The sequence below is a fragment of the Perognathus longimembris genome, chromosome 6 (assembly GCF_023159225.1).
Source record: "Perognathus longimembris pacificus isolate PPM17 chromosome 6, ASM2315922v1, whole genome shotgun sequence".
NCBI lineage: Eukaryota > Metazoa > Chordata > Mammalia > Rodentia > Heteromyidae > Perognathus > Perognathus longimembris.
This window is the reverse complement of record NC_063166.1, coordinates 9,119,606-9,136,462: the sequence shown is the minus strand read 5'-3', so window position 1 is coordinate 9,136,462 and position 16,857 is coordinate 9,119,606. Positions and strand designations below refer to the sequence as shown.

Genomic DNA, 16,857 nt, shown 5'->3' with positions numbered 1-16,857 from the left:
CATGAGATGTCTCACATCACCTCAACCTGGCTTGTGAAGGACTTCCGGTCAGGCCCATGTCCCACGTTTATTAGCCCATGTTAATCATCTAAGGGGCTGCCGTGGGGACATTTCTATACTTGTATACGATGTATCCCAAACTGGCTGGCTCCCTCATTCTCCCTCACCTCCCCTTCTCCTGTCCAAACGCGAGTCCAGCAGGGCCCACAGTTCTGTTTCCATGCCTGTGTACGCGTGCCTGACCCCGTTCTCCGCTGCCCGGCCCCGCAGGCTGCCGCCTGCCCCTTACCCAGCTTGCTTTATCTCCCCGTATGCTCACTTCTTCAGTCAGTAGCTTAGTCAAACAAAAGACAATCATCAGGCTTAAGACTTTGAAAAGACGAAGAGTTCCATATTTATTTAGTTTTCAAACCACTTAACTTTCCGTGTGTAGATTTTGTACATTTTGGTCCAGTTTTAGGTTCCTATAATGGATCATTCAGAATTATGATTAGGAAGAATTTTATTAAAGAAGCTTTGAACTCACTTCTCAGTCTGCCCTTTTAGTCTTGGAGAGGCTGGCACCTGCAAATCCCTTTTTCGTTTGGTCCAAGACTGGGATTTGAACTCAGTATCTGATACTTTCGCTCATTGGCTGGCTGAGCCACTCCCCCCCCAGCCCCCTAAAGCTTTTTTCAATAGCCTAAAATTATGACACATGGCTCTCACATGTATTTGAACCCATTTACAGGTCAAATAGAATAATGTTACATGTTTTTATGTGTCTAACAAAGAAGAGTGGTGATCCATTCACAGACATTTGCTGAACCCCATTTTACTACTTGTTTTATAAAGTAATTGTGAAGGGAAAATATTTTCTTTACCATATCTACACTTCAATAAATGTATCCAAGACTAATAAATATAGAGCCTTGTTGTATTTTCTCTAATTCTAAAAGATCAGCAATACAGGAAATGAAGAGGAGTTAGTCTCTGAGAGAACAGTGCAGCATAATTAATATAGTTAAGTTTCACTTTTAAATGATACAGTGGCTCGGCTAGTTAGGACAGGAATGAAGCACCTTCTCTGCTTCAACAGGCTAACCAGCCGGGTGAGGTGGCCCCAGCCCGTAACCCATTCTACTGAGAGTGAATCTCAGATAGTAAACCTACCTTTGACTCTCTACGGAGCCTGAAGAAGACCATTTACTTAAGGAGAAGACTAATTCCTAACACAATTGTTTAGGCCCTCAGACAGTGGAGACACAGAGACTGGAAGGTGTTCCTATTACTGGGAAGACTGAGGCAAAAACAGGATCTGAGAAGAGATAACTAGTCCTCACCAACAAAGAAGTGTTTCGGCCTTTATAGCAAAGTTCCCAAGGTCCTGAACGCCTTTCATAGCTCTCAAATATGCTGCACAGATATGAACTGCACTATTTAATTAGCATGCATAATGGGAATCCTCCATAATGGGACTTGCATTTATTAAAATAGATGGGAGGACAAGAGTGCTCACAGTTAGACAATCTGAAGAATCAAGAATCTAATTTGCCCGTTGTGAGGCTGGGGAAAGCCCCTTGCCGTTATGTGAATCCTCTCGGCTTGCTCCGAGACTGCACGCATGTCCAATGGTTTTAGAATCCCTCCGGTCCACACATGTTAGCTGACGTCTGCTATGGACTAGCACCGTTACAGGTATTCAGACTTGTCTGCAAAGCTGACGTCTGAGCGGACTTTAAAGAGGCTACAAGGCACGCGGGTATTCCAGGCAGATAAAACAGAGGGCAAAAACCTTAAAGGCAGAGGTTTGGGGAATATATAAAATCTATAGTAGAGAGCCAGGCACTAGTGGCTCACGCCTATAATCCTGAGATCTGAGGATCGCAGTTCAAAGCCAGCCTAGGCAGGAAACTCCATGAGACTCTCATCCCAAAAAACTACAAAAAAAAAAAAGAAAGAAAGAAAAAAGCTGGAAGTGGCGCTGTGGCTCAAGTGGTAGAGCATTAGCCTTGAGCAAAAGAAGCTCAGGGACAGCACCTAGGCCCAGAGTTCCAGCTCCAGGATTGGCGGGCACACACATAATCTGGAGCAGAGAAAGTAAAGGTGGGAATTTGGAGGTAGGGAGGTAGAGAATAATATTGATGTTTGCTAAATTTGACATCTTAATTATGATACTGGCAAGGGAGAAACAGGTTGTGGAAGACCTAGGCAGGACTGCCTAGATTTCTGGGTGGCCCAGTGCACAATGAAAATTCAGGGTCCCTGAGACAAGAACCAGGGGGGGAAAGCACAGGGGGGAAATGTACTGAAAAAAATCAATTTTTTTCTCTTAAAAGTATTTTACGACTGCATTTACAAGGATCACTTATAATTAAAAGGATCATATGGGTCCACGAGTAATAACAAACATCCATATTGTAAACATAAATGCTGGCATTATAATTCTACATAATGTAAAAATACTACTATTTTATGAGTGCATTTTGAATGATCATATCATTTTCCTGGCCTATTTTTCAACACAGTCATTATTGACATCAAAATTTATGTCTGAAACAACTTTATTTTCAGTGGCTATAACTGAAAGCAGAGCCTGTCGCGCTTGGCAACATGTAAGGTCATAAATCATTTAGATCGTTTTTAATTTTGAGAAAAAGTCTTCCTCTCCATGCAGCTATGACTGGAGCTGTTAGGAGGGTTTTCATATGCTGTGACAACACTGAGCGAAACTTCAGATACACTGTTGCAAAATATGAGTTTTATTATCTCTCAGCTGGTGATTCTGGTAAAGTAATTTCTTTTCGGAAGAAGCTGGCTTTTGATCTAGGTAAGTGGAGGACTGGGAAGGGTTCTAAGCACGGATGTAGCCCAATACATGCCTCACTAGTTCTGCATTTCTCACTAGAGAACTAGGCCCAATAAACTCATCCAACTCCTGCATTAAACTTGATTTACACAACGATCATTTTGCTTTGGGGAATTCGATACGAACTCGAAAGTAGTATGTCGGTCCTTACTGGGGACAACCTTTGTTACAAAGTAGATCGTGTCTACTTATTCAATGTGACCCAGATGCCATTAGAAGCACTGAGTGTAATGAATTACAGCCGAGAGATGGAAGGAACTGGCCGCAATGTGAAGGCCTGTGGAAACAGGTTGGACTCCAGCTCTCTGGATCTCTTAGGGCCTTTTCCTGATTAATCTTTGGGTCTTCGTCTCGTAACTGTCATCCCCCAATGCCCCCAGGGAGATCTCCAGACTCCCCTCTACCCGACGCCCTCCCTCCCAGCTTCCGCTCCTGCTGCCTGCAGCCTGCTTTGCTCTGGTTTCCCCTCCTCTACGATGCCAAGAGTGAGAGTCCGACCACTCCAGCTCACTGCTGCTTCCTGGCTCCCAGCCCTACACCCATTCCCTCAGCAGCCACAGGGACCCTCCACCACGATGCTCTGGACTCACACATGGCTTCTGCTGACCCCAAGGTCACAGGGCCATGATGCAATCCCACTGAAGCTGTGGGCAGGGTATTTTCCCTTTTCCAGAAGTGGAGAGGATGGAAGATTCAGTGATGGTGCGATGGACTGCTGCCAAAATCGTTTTCATCTCAGTGTATTATTGTGCCTGGAATTCTATCAGACTTGGATTTCTTTTCCTACATAAGAAGGGTGTGTGTGTGTGTGTGTGTGTGTGTGTGTGTGTGTGTGTGTGTGTGTCAGTCCTGAAGCTTGATCTCAGGGCCTAGGTACTGTCACTGAGCTTTTTTGCTCAAGGCTAGTGCTCTACCACTTGAGCCACAGCTCCACTTTTGGCTTTTTGGTGGTTAATTGGAGATGAAAGAGTCTCAGGGACTTTTCTGCCCAGGCTGGCTTCAAACCACCATCCTCAGATCTCAGCCTCCTGGGTAGCCAGGATTACAGGTATGAGCCACCTGTGTTAGGATAAACAAGGATTTTTTTTTTTAATGACACAAATTCCTGAGAAAAGTAAGACTTGCTTGTAGTGCTGGATATACATTTAGCACCTGATAAATATTAGCTGGATGAAAGATAATAAAGTTCAGTTCATATAATCCATGTTCTTTTGAGAGAAGTTATCCCAAAGACGGCTTAGAGACACAGGAAAGAAATGTTACTGGGAGCACGTGGAAATCTCACAGTGTGGGCGATCTGAGAGACACCGGGACCCAGGGAGAACAGCCTAGGAGGGAGGAGGTAAAAGGGAAAGACACCTTTCTCATCTCTCATTTGTTTGTGTTACTCATGAAGAGGCTCACTAAAAATTCAGAACACATGGGCCAAGCATGAGGGTAGAGCCCCAAGTCAGAGAACAACAGAAATTCTACTATAAAAGCCAGATGCCTGTGGCTCACGCCTGTGATCCTAGCTATTCAGGAGGCTGAGATCTGAGAAGAGCTGTTGGAAGCCAGCCCAGGCAAGAAAGCCTATGAGACTCTTATCTCCAAATAACCACCAAAAAGCCAGAAGTGGAGAGGTAGCTCAAGGGGTAGAGCGCCAGCTTTGATCCAAAAAAGAAAAAAGGAGAGAACCCAGGATCTGAGTTCAAGCCCCAGTACCAGCATCAAAAAAAAGCTAATGGGCAAAATGAGACCAAGCAATGTGAATTTCAAACCCCTGGGAAGAAATGAGGAGAGAGCTATTACCTCCGTCTGTAGATTCCCTCTGTGTTCCCACTGTCAAGATAATCTTCCAGCCCAACCTCAAAACAAAGATGCAGACACAAGGAACACTGTTTTGTTCTGTTTCTTTTGGACCTGGTTTACTCTGCTTTGGGAGGCACTTTCTGAGGAGAGGAGCTAGGAACTTCCCAGGCTAAGGCTGGGAGCACTTGTGGGTGCCTTGCAAGCCATGTGGGCAGAGCCTGCCCTATCTACTCAGCACTCCCTGTTCCCATTCGCCGCAGGCCATTCTTTGTTTCTACCCCCTCCACACAGATACTCACTGCAGTTAGATTCATAGCCAAGTACCAGCAGTGGAAAAATCACGGCAATGCACTCAAGTGATATTACATATATTCGATTAACAATCATAATAATGTCGGGATGCAAATCTATAGTGTGTGAGATATATTTGTTAGCCTATCAGAGGCAGAAAGTAAGCAGATCAAAATGTTCACCTGGCCTTTCCTTTTTGAATTCTGGGGTGGGGGGGGGGGCGGATCAGGAAGCAGGTATCAACCAGTGAGGGACAGGGGTGGGAAGTTCCCCAGCATCTTGGTCTCGGGGGACAACTCTGGGCCCGCTCCTGCATCGGTGTCTGCATGTCCCCTGGGATGCAGTTGCTCACAGTGGTAACCAGCTCTTTAGCGCAGCCAACAATGGCTTCCTTTTCTCACTTCCACACTCTCTACTTGGTGCTTCCAGGGCTAAACTCCCAAATATTGTGCTTTCATGAAATCCTGGGCCCGGAAATACATCCATTGGCGGGAGCTTCCGTCTAACACACCAGTTGGTGTCTCTTAGGGTCTTAGGGCAGCCCTCAGGTACCGTGATGCATGCTCTATCTTTTGGGCTACCCCCGACCCAGTTATCTTCACCGCAGGTAGATGACGACAAGGGTCGGAGAACTCACGGTGTCCACCTTCAACTCCATACAACTCTCAGGCTTTTTCTTTCTCTAGGTATTGTAGCAACTGAACTGGGGGAATGAGTTATGTGAGTAGCAGCAACCCTGCAGACTTGTGAGGGAAGAGAATTCCAGGCCCAGGGCACGGGGCGAAGGAATGGTTACTGTATACAATCAAAGTTAAACAGGCCGAGGAAGGAGTGGCTATGAGGCTCCTGGGAACCAGGCATGTGTGACATCTCAGAAGCTAAATGCGGCAAGGGCTTCAGAGAAGAAGGGATGATCCAGTGTGTGGAGACAGAGGGCTTACCAAGTGACACGGGGGTGAGAAAGGACTATTAGGAAATCTAGTAGATTTACTCAATTTCAGTGAAGCACGGGAGAACAGCCCGTGCTACCGACAGGAAGGAACTGCAACGGTAAACAGTTCATCCTTTCCCATCCCTTGCTGTCAAGGAAAGCTGGGGAGAGGGGGCGTGGCTGGAGATAGAGGGGGGCCTGGATGGAAGAGAGGAGGAAGACCTGGAGGTGCAGAAAACATTCCAGGAGACTTCTGGTTAAAATGCAGACTAGCTCTGTAAACAGTGGCCTAACTCACATGATTACTAAAAGGAGGGGAGTTTCAGGAACATTTGAGACCTGAATTCATCCAAAGAGGGGCGGTTATTGGATTGTGATTAGAACTGAGAGAGTTCAAGCCCACTTTGATTGGATTCCACCCAAGGAAAGTAGGCTATATGGAAAGAGAAGGGCTTGGTTGGAGTGAGGTTCATAGCCCAGGAGCCTCAGAGTCAAAAACCTGGTTTCCAGTAATGCAAGCAAACAAAGTGACAGCACCGTGAGTGGATTTGGAAACTGGGGTTCACTGAGAGGATACAGTTTTCATCTCAGTTGTGAAGATGGATCTATCTGGGGACCGCTGGGTCATTAAAAACAATCCAAGTGACTTCAAGATGCAAAAGCAACCTTCATGAGGACTCCCTTCTCAGTACAGACTCCCTACAACATGCCAGCGTGCTTATCACCAGGCTCTGGCATCCACAGGCACCAAGGAGACTTTGCCACGACACATGGACATGCGGACATTCTGATTCGTTCAGTATTCTCACGGGAGTTTGATGCCAGTAGCAGCCATACGGAACTATCCGGAGAAAACGAAGCCAAGAACCCAGACACATGAAGACCTGGCTTTGAAATGGCCACTGAGATAGAGCATTGTTAGCCCTCATTAGGCCTCCCAGGTGCCAGCCATACTTTATTTATCCATCTATGTGCTTGCCATAGAGAACTGAGGAGAGAGGTGTGGAATAATATCTAGAAAAATCATGTAGGTGTCTGTGGACAGTTTAACTAGCAATGAGCAGGGCCCTTTAGTCCTTTAGCTTACGTGTCTTTTTGCATGAGAGCAAGCATGGCTGTTTGGTCTATACAACGGGTTTGTTTGTCTTGTGGCTCAGAATCTAAGTCTAAAATACATGACTAGATGAGCAGAAGGCATCTGAATGCTGTCATCATTACAGGCCTGGGCTCCAAAGGTGATGGCTGATATACCGAAACATATCATCACAATTATCTGAGGCTTGAAGAAAAGATGAAAACCCGTGAACCCACTGAACAGAAATCTGCGGGGGAATCCTACCTTTCAGCCACTGGTTTGGCAATGTGTTCAAAAATGATCTCTTGCTTTGCATCCTGATCAAATATCCTTTGGAATCTGCAAGGTGGAAACGGTCATTATTTAAAAGCTGAGCCTTTTGGACACGATTGGGTTAATAAACCTTGTTGTTCTGAGAGCGCCGTACATGACTCCGCGTTGACATCAGCAGGCTTACCTAACTTGTCACAATGTTGGCCCTGTGTCCCACCACACTGTTGCCGTTGTACTCCTGTTCACAAGTGCTGGGTAAACAGAACCGCTTTGACAAAGATCTGCACAATCGATCCCTCTGAAAAGCGGCAGCAGCTCTGGGCCAAATAATAAACTGTGTGTGTTTAGCTCTCAAGAGGGACAGTGCCTGCAATCGGCATCACATTGAAATCTAGACCACTGCATGGGCTGGAAACCCAAGAACAGGATGCACACAGCCAAAGAACTTCTGCTACCTGACCCGCGAGAAGCACCGCTGCACTGAACTGCAACACTGTCCATGGGAAGTTTCTTTCCCAGCCCCTAGCTGTCGAATCCTGGTGTCAACCATTTCATTTGTGGGATGGCTTTGGTTTTATGTTCTTGACTGTGACTCAAAAGTCAGTAAGTCAATTAAGAGCGATCTGTTCTGCAAAGCGAAGTCTTTATCAGATGGGTGGAGGGTAGGGGCAGGGGAGGTGGTGGGGTGGCAATGTCACTTCCTGCAGGGCACAAGGGCCGTGGCACACCTGGGCTAGGAGACACACAAACCATTGTCTTACAGAGAGGCAAGGAGGTCCTAGAATGTATGGCCCCATTAAGACATCCCAGTGAGTAAGAGATGAAAGAGAGAGAGACAGAGACATGGAGAGTGAGACAGAAGGAGAGACAGAAACACAGACACAAACCTGAGTTCTATCTATTGGATGAGATGCCTGTACTACTTTCTCCCTAGCTGGTGGAGCTAATGACTTCTCAGTGGATGATGGGACAGGACAAGAATTGGTTCAAGAATAAAGCCGGAATGGAGGAGAAAGGTAAACTTACCTAAATCTGTAGCTTTCTCGTTTATTATTCACAAATCCATCTGCCAGATCGTGCGGTAAGATGATTTCCAAGCTGGGTGTTAATTTTTCATCTTCGTCTATGGAATAAATCTGCAAATAAGCAGATGACAATGAGTGCAAACTGGCAAAATTCCAGCTAGAACTCTGGCCATGTTACTGTGATTTGTACCACAATGGTCTAAAAGATATGCTTGTAACATAAAATGTCACCAGGCATTGGTGGCTCATGCGTATAATCCTAGCTCCTCAGGAGGCTGAGATCTGAGGATTGTGGTTCAAAGCCAGCCAGGGCAGGAAAGTCCATAGGACTCTTTATCTCTAACCACCAGAAAACGGGAAGTGACACTATGGCTCAAAGTTGTATAACACTAGCATTGAGCAAAAAAGCTCAGGAACAGCGCACTGAGTTCAAGCCCCACAACCAACAAAAGACAAAAGGCAACAAAAAAAAAAAAGAAGAAGAAAGAAGATAAAATGTCATAGTGTAGTGTAATCTGGATATTTTCTCTTGGAGTTACATATGGACTTCAACATATATACAGAACAGAAGAAGAGTTTTAACCTAAATCAAAGCTCAGTTATCCTCTGGGTGATCTAAATTTGAGTGATCAAATTTAAACTTTTGAATGTCTCATTGTTATTGAAAAGCAATAGCTCTGGAAACTAAGTACCGCTTCCATTACGGATCAGAGGTTAACATGTCACCACAACCAATGCACATTTCTAAGCATTTGCATAGTAACAGACACAAAGACACAAGGATGAGATCTGAGCTTTCTCAGAGAGTTCCCAAGAACTTTCAGATGCCAAAGCTCGTTTCCCAAACATAGTCAGACATCTGAGGAAAGACCTGTGACCTCAAAAGACACATTCACTGCTGGTCTTTGATGATATTTTTCAAGTTTTCATCCTAGCTTAGCCAGCGATTGGCAACTGACCAGAGAGAAATGATTTATCCTCTCTAAGCTGTGGAAACGGAGAGTCCCAATCAAAGACTCCACAAGTATAAGCATTCTCTGAGTTACTTTTTGGTGACCAACTTTTGTGTTTAGTGCCCAGGAAAATCAAGATTCAAACTTAAGGAAAAGAAATCATATGGCATAAGGAAATGAGGAAGGTTTGGTATCTACATGCTGAGCTCCATTTACCAGACTCAAAGCTCCTTATTCATAAAATGAGAAAAACAGGATTACTACCCATCAAAGATTCTGGAGGGTGGGAGGTGGGATGAAATGACGTAATGAAAATGGAAGTATTCTGTAATGCATCATAAAAAAGTTAGTGGTTAGATTTAGAGGTGGGTGGTTTGTTTTTTTTTTAATTTTTAAAAAGAGGCCTTGTCTTTCACCAGGAAATAAAATTCTTTCTTACAAGCAATGCTTCCTGTTTAAGACCCATTTAGATGCCTGACTGGGGGTGGGGGTGGGGGGAATCATATTCCTAAACAAATAAAAGCCTACCTAAACCTCTAAAAAGTATGAATAATTTCCTAAACTGATTTTTTAAAAATTGAAGCTGCCCATTTAAAATGAGAAACTTGTGTACAGTAAATTATTTGGAGAAAGTAATGTCGTCAGATTCAAGGTTTTCTGGCTCAGTTTTCTCCAGATATTTAAAAAGTCTGCCCTGTAGGGCACTGAATTTAAAAAATTAGTTAAATAGACAGGTGAATGAAGGAAAGTGTACAACACAAGACACACAGGAGTTCATGCATTCACAAAACAACAACAAAAAAAACAAAAAATGCCACAAACAAACCTGTGACTTCTCTGCTTACAAGAGAAAAATTAATGGGGTAGACACCTTTGTTCTTCACCTACCTGAAGTACCCATTCTTGGGAGCATTTAAGTGAAGCCCTCAGGGCTAGAGGAGTTTGGCCTATAATATCCTGGCTTACTGTCCTTGCTGATAAAAATATTTATCGTCCAAGACATGACCTGCTCTTTTTTTTATTGTTTTGTTTCTGGGGAGAAGACAGAGCAAATGAAACAAACATGTTCCTGAAAAAGTATAAAATTTAAAAAGCACGGCCACTGTTAAAAATTACCAGGTATATGGCTGGGTGCCAGTGGCTCACACCTACAATCCTAGCTACTCAGGAGGCTGAGATCTGGGTCTGCAGTTCAAAGCCAGTCCTGGCAGAAAAGTCCCTGTGAGAGTCTTCTCTCCAATTAACCACTAGAAAACCAGAAGTGGCACTGTGGCTCAAAGAGCAAAAGAGTTCACTGCCCAGGACCCGAGTTCAAGCCTCACAACCAACAAAATAAAATAAAATAAAATACCAGGTATGTTTATGCTATATTTACCTTTGTTACTAACCTGTAAGTTGTAATTTAACTTATAAGGCCTTACGCCATTGAATCACTGCTGGCCTAATGCCAACAATAGCATATGCAGGCAGAGAAGAAACTATCTAGAAGATACGGGGCTAGTATGTGATAGTTGTAATGGTGATGGAACTATACTCATTCAATATTCTTCCCTTCCTGTTCTCTCTCTGGGTTGGTGGCATTATGTTACATCCCAGGAAGAATTTGGCATCATGAAAATTCAATTATGACACCTAAAAATACTTCCTGGAGGATCAAACAACCTATTGGCCAGACTCCCCTAGGAAATAGAAAGAGGTATGTTAAAATATCTAGCTACTGCATTTCTGGGAAAGAAAAGGTTCAGTATTAAATCCAAGACTCTCCATCAACTCGACAACCCTGCCCTTCCCCTCCTTCTTCCTTCCCCACAGCTGGGCATGTTTCTAATTGCCAAGTCAGTATAAACTCTACCTTTGACCTAAGAATTGGGAGGTAAATGTTACATAAGATGCACTCTTTACGTGCACTTTACTAAATCTTTCCATAGGTGATTCTAGTTGGAGATAAAAATGGAAGTATATCTGTAGATCTTGTCTGTGCTATTTTATTTCTGTGACAGCATGGGGGCTTGAATTCAGGGCCACGTGCTCTCACTTGGCTTGTTCACTCAAGGCTGGTACGCTACCACTTGAGCCACACCTACTTTTTGCTGGTTAACTGGCAGAGTTTCATGAACTTTCCTGCCAGGCTAGCTCCAAAACTCAGGCTCCTCAGATCTCAGCCTTCTGAGTAGTCAGGATTATAAGCCTGAGCCACTTTGCCCAGCCCAATTCCATTTTGTATGGAACAAAACAAAAGCTTATAGTAGAGGGATAGAATATTATTAATATTATACTCCAGGCACTCTTAAACAGAAACCAAATTGCCCTTGCCTAAATTCTTACTTTGGAAGTCAGAATAACCTCCCCTCCCCTCCCCTCCCCTCCCCTCCCCTCCCCTTCCCTTCCCTCCCCTGAGAGAGGGAAAAGCTTTGGATTTAAAAAAAAATCCTTAAACCCACAGTTCTGTTCCTCTGGGCAGAGTGTCCTAGCATCATGATTTAACCTGAGACTCAGTTTCCTGACTTTAAAATGAGGAAGATATTACCAGCCTTACGGAATTTTTGTGAGAATCAGATGGTGCAAGTTAAGCACCTGTCCCGTGTCAATTTCTCAAGACATGGCCAGAATGATTGTGCCAGCTTTTAGGTAGAGAAAACAACATTTTGAAAGATTTATGAACAGTATATACCATTTCTGCTTGGAGCAAGGGCAATGCTTTAATTCCTTCATAACGACCAGAATTTAACACACCTGAGGAAGAACCCACTCAATCACCATGAACTTTTGCTGAATGATGTGCAGTGAGGATTCTGTGTGTCATTCTGCAAAAACATCTCTGACTTTATCTACAATACGAGTATGTCAAGATCCACGTTTATGTCGCTAAATGATCACACTGTTAGTGAAGAAATTCCTGAGGCTTTATTGAATGCAAAGTACCGAGTTATGTGTATGGCATATATATGTGTGTGTGTGTGTATGTATATATATATGTGTGTGTGTGTGTGTGTATATCTGCTCCTGTTCGTATTTGTATCATTTCAGACACTTAGAAGCATGGATCTCTTGTATTGTAGATAAAAACACATGTGAGTGAACTTGTATGTGTGTGTGTGATGTGTGACAGTTTTCTAGAGAGGTGCAGGACCTTACCTGGGTGTGACTAAGGCAGTCTACAAGCGTGCGCACGCGTGCATGTGCATGTATGCACGGGAGTACCTCGTGTGGCTGAGGCAGTCTGTGAGTGTGCGCACACGTGCATGCACCACAAACAAGGGTGTGTGCAGGTCGCACGTGTGTCAGGTGCCGGGGCTGCACGAGGTGGGCGTGGCCCGGCGCCAGCGCCCCAGCGCGAGGTGGGCGTGGCCCGCCAGCGCCAGCGCCCCGCGTCCCTGACAGCGTGCGCATGTCTGCGTGGCTAGGGGGGCGTCGGGGTCAGCGTGTGCGGAGTTCCGGGGCGCCCCTCACCCCGACCACCCCAGCCCAGAACCCTCGCGTGCTGACCCGCCCGCCTCCCCGGACAGAGGTCCCGCCGCGCCCGAGCCCCCTCCCCACCGAGCCGGCCCGTACCCCTGATTGGTGCTTCCGGGCCGGGGGCTTCACACGGGCGAAAATCTGGATCGTCTGCTTCACCATCGCCGCCCTGGCTGGAGCTGACCCTTGACCTCTCTTACGCCTGGGCCCCCCAGACCTCCGACGCTCACTATCTACGGCCACCCACAGCCTTAGCAACAGTAACTAAGGACACTACCCAAAGAGCACCGCGGCACCCGAGACCACGCCTCTTCTCCCTCATTGGTCGCGGGCGGGGGCCGGAGGCGGGGCTGGGGAGGAGCCCGGCGGAGAGCGCCTCGCGCGCGCAGGCGCGTGCGCCGGGCCCGAGATTTAAAGGGACTGCCTGTTCCCTCCCCCCCACCAGCCCCCCCCCCCAACCCCCTCCCCATCCCCGCCTGGCCCGGTTACCGAGCCGCGAGTTCTTTCCCCGAGACTCCGTCTCCGTTTATACGGAAGTCATCCTGCCCGTGTGCGTGTGTGTGTGTGTGTATGTGTGTGTGTGTGTTCGTGGAAGACGTGGTGTTTCATCTGTTGACAGAGACCCCCGGGGGTCGGGGCCGTGCAGTGGTCCAGGCAGGGGGGGAGACTGCCTGCCTCCCGTGTAACGGACGGAAACCGCAGCAGATCCCACTCTACACCTTCCAGAAAGGCTGGATGGAAAAAAAAAAAAAAAAGAAATAGTGTGCCTCTCATCATACGCAGTGATCTTTTCTTTCTTTTTTCTTTTGATCTTGTTTGTTCACTCATCAGCCTTTGGGTGGCGGGGGCTGGGGGAGCATGGGGAAGGACAGAAATGGGGGGACAATAGGTGAACAAATGAGGCCTGCTACGCACTAGACACTATGTTGACAATGAACTCCACAGCTTGTGGGTGTGAAAAACAGGAGGGGGGGGGGAGAGGGAAGAAGGAGAGAACCCAGAGGTGACATTGCCCAAAAAGAAATGTACCCTTTATCTGACTTAGGAGACGGTAACCTCTCGGCACATCACCTTTATATAGAATAATAAAAATATCTAATAGTAAAATAGTGACCACGTCTATGCTGAGAGGGATACAGAGAAAATGACTTGCTCATACTTTATGCTTGGCGGGAATGTAAAGTGGATGCTGTATCCTTATATAGCACACACTGGGAAAGATTGACTTGTTTTTTTTTTGTTTTGAGACTGGGTATTACAATGTAGCCCAGGTTGACTTCAAGTTCACACACTTGGCATTTATCCCAGAGATACTAAAATTTGTGCACACATGAAAATTTGTGCACATTTCTAATAACCCCAAACATCCCAACTCAAATGTCCTTCCCCTGAGAAATGGTTAAGCAAACTGTGGAATACTATTCATCAGTGAAGAGGAATGAATATTAATACATATAAGAACTTGGATGAAGTTCCAGGGAATTACATTTATTTTTTTAAAGCCAAATCCAGAATTTAAATACTATAACAACCTTGAAATGACAAAATTACAAAGAGAAGATTCGTTGGTGTCGGGGGGGGGGGTGGTAGATAGCATACGGAGAAGCTAAAAAGGTAGTTACAAGCCAGATGTTAGTGGCACACACCTGTAATCTCAGCAACTGAGGAGGCTGAGATGTGAGGATCATGATTCAAACAGCCCAGGCAGGAAAGTCCATGAGACTCTTATCTCCAATAAACTCCTTAGAAAAAGCCAGAAATGGTGCTGTGACTCAAGTGGTCAAGCCCAAGCCTTGAGCACAAAAAGCCTCAGGGACAGAGCCCAGGCCCTGAGTTCAAGCCCCGGGACCAGCAAAAACAAAAACAAAAAAAAAACTGTAAAATATAACTGTGGTCTCTAATCCTAACAACTCAAGAGGTTAAGAGCAGAAAGATCATAGTTTGAAGCCAGCCCAAACCCCCACCACCCAAAAAAAGCTTTTGAGACTTAGCCATTAGCTAGGAATATGGCCTAGTGGTAAAGTGTTCGCCTTATATACATGAAGCTCTGGGTTCGATTCCCCAGCACCACATATATAGAAAAAGCCAGAAGTGGCGCTGTGGCTCAAGTGGCAGAGTGCTAGCCTTGAGCAAAAAGAAGTCAGGGACAGTGCTCAGGCCCTGAGTTCAAGCCCCAGGACTGGCAACAAAAACAAAAAACCAAACAGAAAATGAAAGCTGGAGGTGTGGCTCAAGTGGTAGAGTGCCAGCTTAGCAAACTCAAGGCCTTGAGGTGAAACCCCAGTACCACAAAGGCAAAAAGAAAGAAATTAAGATGAATTGCTGTGTATCTAACTGTGGTGGCAGTGGCTATAGAAATGCACAGGTGATACAGCCCTGCGTGGGTCACAATCACACACCCACACACGAGGGCATCCAATGAGGGAAAGACTGATGACTGTATCATTGTTAGCTCACTGATCACTGATCAATGTTGTGACATTGCACTGTAGTGATGCAAGATGAAAATATTGTGGGACATTGGAAGAACACTACTCTCAAAATAAATTGCTGTTTAAGGCCACCCTTATGAAAATGAAAAATACAATTCAGGAGAAAAAATTTGTAAACATCTGATAAAGGACTTGCATTTAATATATATAAGAATGTTAATACCCTTCCACCAAATAGAAATAAATCCAATTAAGAAGAGATGGAAGGAGCCTAATATTTATACAAACACATCACCAAAAAGGATATATAGCTGATTTTTTAAAAAGTACATGATAAAAGATGCCCCAAGCTGTTCATTACTAGTGAGATGCAAGTTAAAACCCAATGCTGCACCACCATGTTAAGAAAAGGAAACTAGGATGGGGAATGTGGCTTAGTGATAGAATGCTTGCCTAGTATTCATGAGGCCCTGGGTTCGATTCCTTGGGACCACATAAAGCAACAATTAATTAAAATTTAAAAAAAAGAAAAGTGAAACAGCAAGTGTTGGCACTGGCACAGGTCATCTGCAATTCCCACACATGACAATGAAGAAAGCAAGATGGGCCCGCCACTTTGAAAAAGCAGTTTCATATAAAGCAATACATATCATTACCATATAAACACAGAAATCCATGCCCAGCTGCTTACTCAAATGAAATGAAAATTTATGCTCTTTCAGAAATGTAAATATGGGTGTTTATAGTGGCTTTATTCACAATTGTCAAAAACAAGGAACATAGTAAAGCGCTCTTCAACTGGAGAATAGATAAACAAAGTGGTACATCCGTATAATAAAAAAGGATGAGCTACAGATGCCTGCATCGTGGTTAAATTTCAACTATATTATGTTGTGTGAAAGATGCCAGACTCAACAGCTACACATGTTCTATTTCCATTTATATGACATCTTAGAAAAAAAGAGGGAAGAAAAGGGAAATCATAGGGTTAGAAAGCACAGCAGTGGTTTCCAAAGACGGAGTAGGGGAAGAAATTGGCTGCACAGAAGCATACGAGAGTTGGGAGAAGGAATGATGAACCGTTGTATATTTTGCTTGTGGTTGTGGTTACATAACATAGCTATGTGCATTTGTCAAAACCCATAGAACCATCTATACACTTGAAAGGGTGTACTGTGGGTGATTTTTATACCATAATTTTAAAACAGAATGGGGTATAAACAGGTGTAGCAAAAACAGAGATGGAGCAGAGAAGGAGAGAACCAGGTATGCATTAAATAAGTGTCACTTGAAAAGGAAGAGGTGCGTCAGGATGGAATAACCAAGTGAAGGTATTCACCTACACAGGTAAAATAGATTCAAATAGGGCAGAAGAAGAGATGTGGAGTTGGAGATGTGTAATTTCAAATGCCATGGAAATTCAACAGGTGACCAGAAGGGTCCTAAAAGAAAATCCATGGTTGACAAGATGAATTTGGAAGTCATTGAATTTTTTTTCTTCCCTACCACTGGCCAAACTGTTCAGGGGAATGGAAATACTGACGCTGATGGGCTGGAGAGGGGAGGGACTGTGGAGAAGGATGGAGAGAGCAGAGAGGTTGGAGGGACAAAAGGAAGAAATGCATCCTGAAGGCCAACAGCCTAGAACCTTAGGAGGAGAAGAAAATGTTCAGCAGTGTTGGGCAGTAACAAGGATGCAGCCTCCAGAATGTGCACGTGAGCAAGAGGAAGGCATTAACGATCCAGACAGTGGATTCTGAGGCGGCGTGAGATCAGAAGTGA

At 44.9% G+C, this 16,857-nt stretch overlaps 1 protein-coding gene across 1 annotated transcript in view; it reads right to left on the bottom strand.

Annotated features, from left to right (window-relative positions):
- Kif6 (kinesin family member 6) overlaps positions 1–12,873 on the bottom strand; it is a 230,391-nt gene extending 217,518 nt beyond the window's left edge. Inside the window, exons 1-3 of the mRNA XM_048349203.1 lie at positions 12,740–12,873; positions 8,236–8,345; positions 7,201–7,275 (exon numbers count right to left, since the gene is read on the bottom strand). Coding sequence (XP_048205160.1) covers positions 7,201–7,275; positions 8,236–8,345; positions 12,740–12,805 — 251 coding nt within the window. The 5' untranslated portion in view covers positions 12,806–12,873. The remainder of the gene's footprint in view (positions 1–7,200; positions 7,276–8,235; positions 8,346–12,739) is intronic.
- Between the last annotated feature and the right edge of the window lie 3,984 nt (positions 12,874–16,857).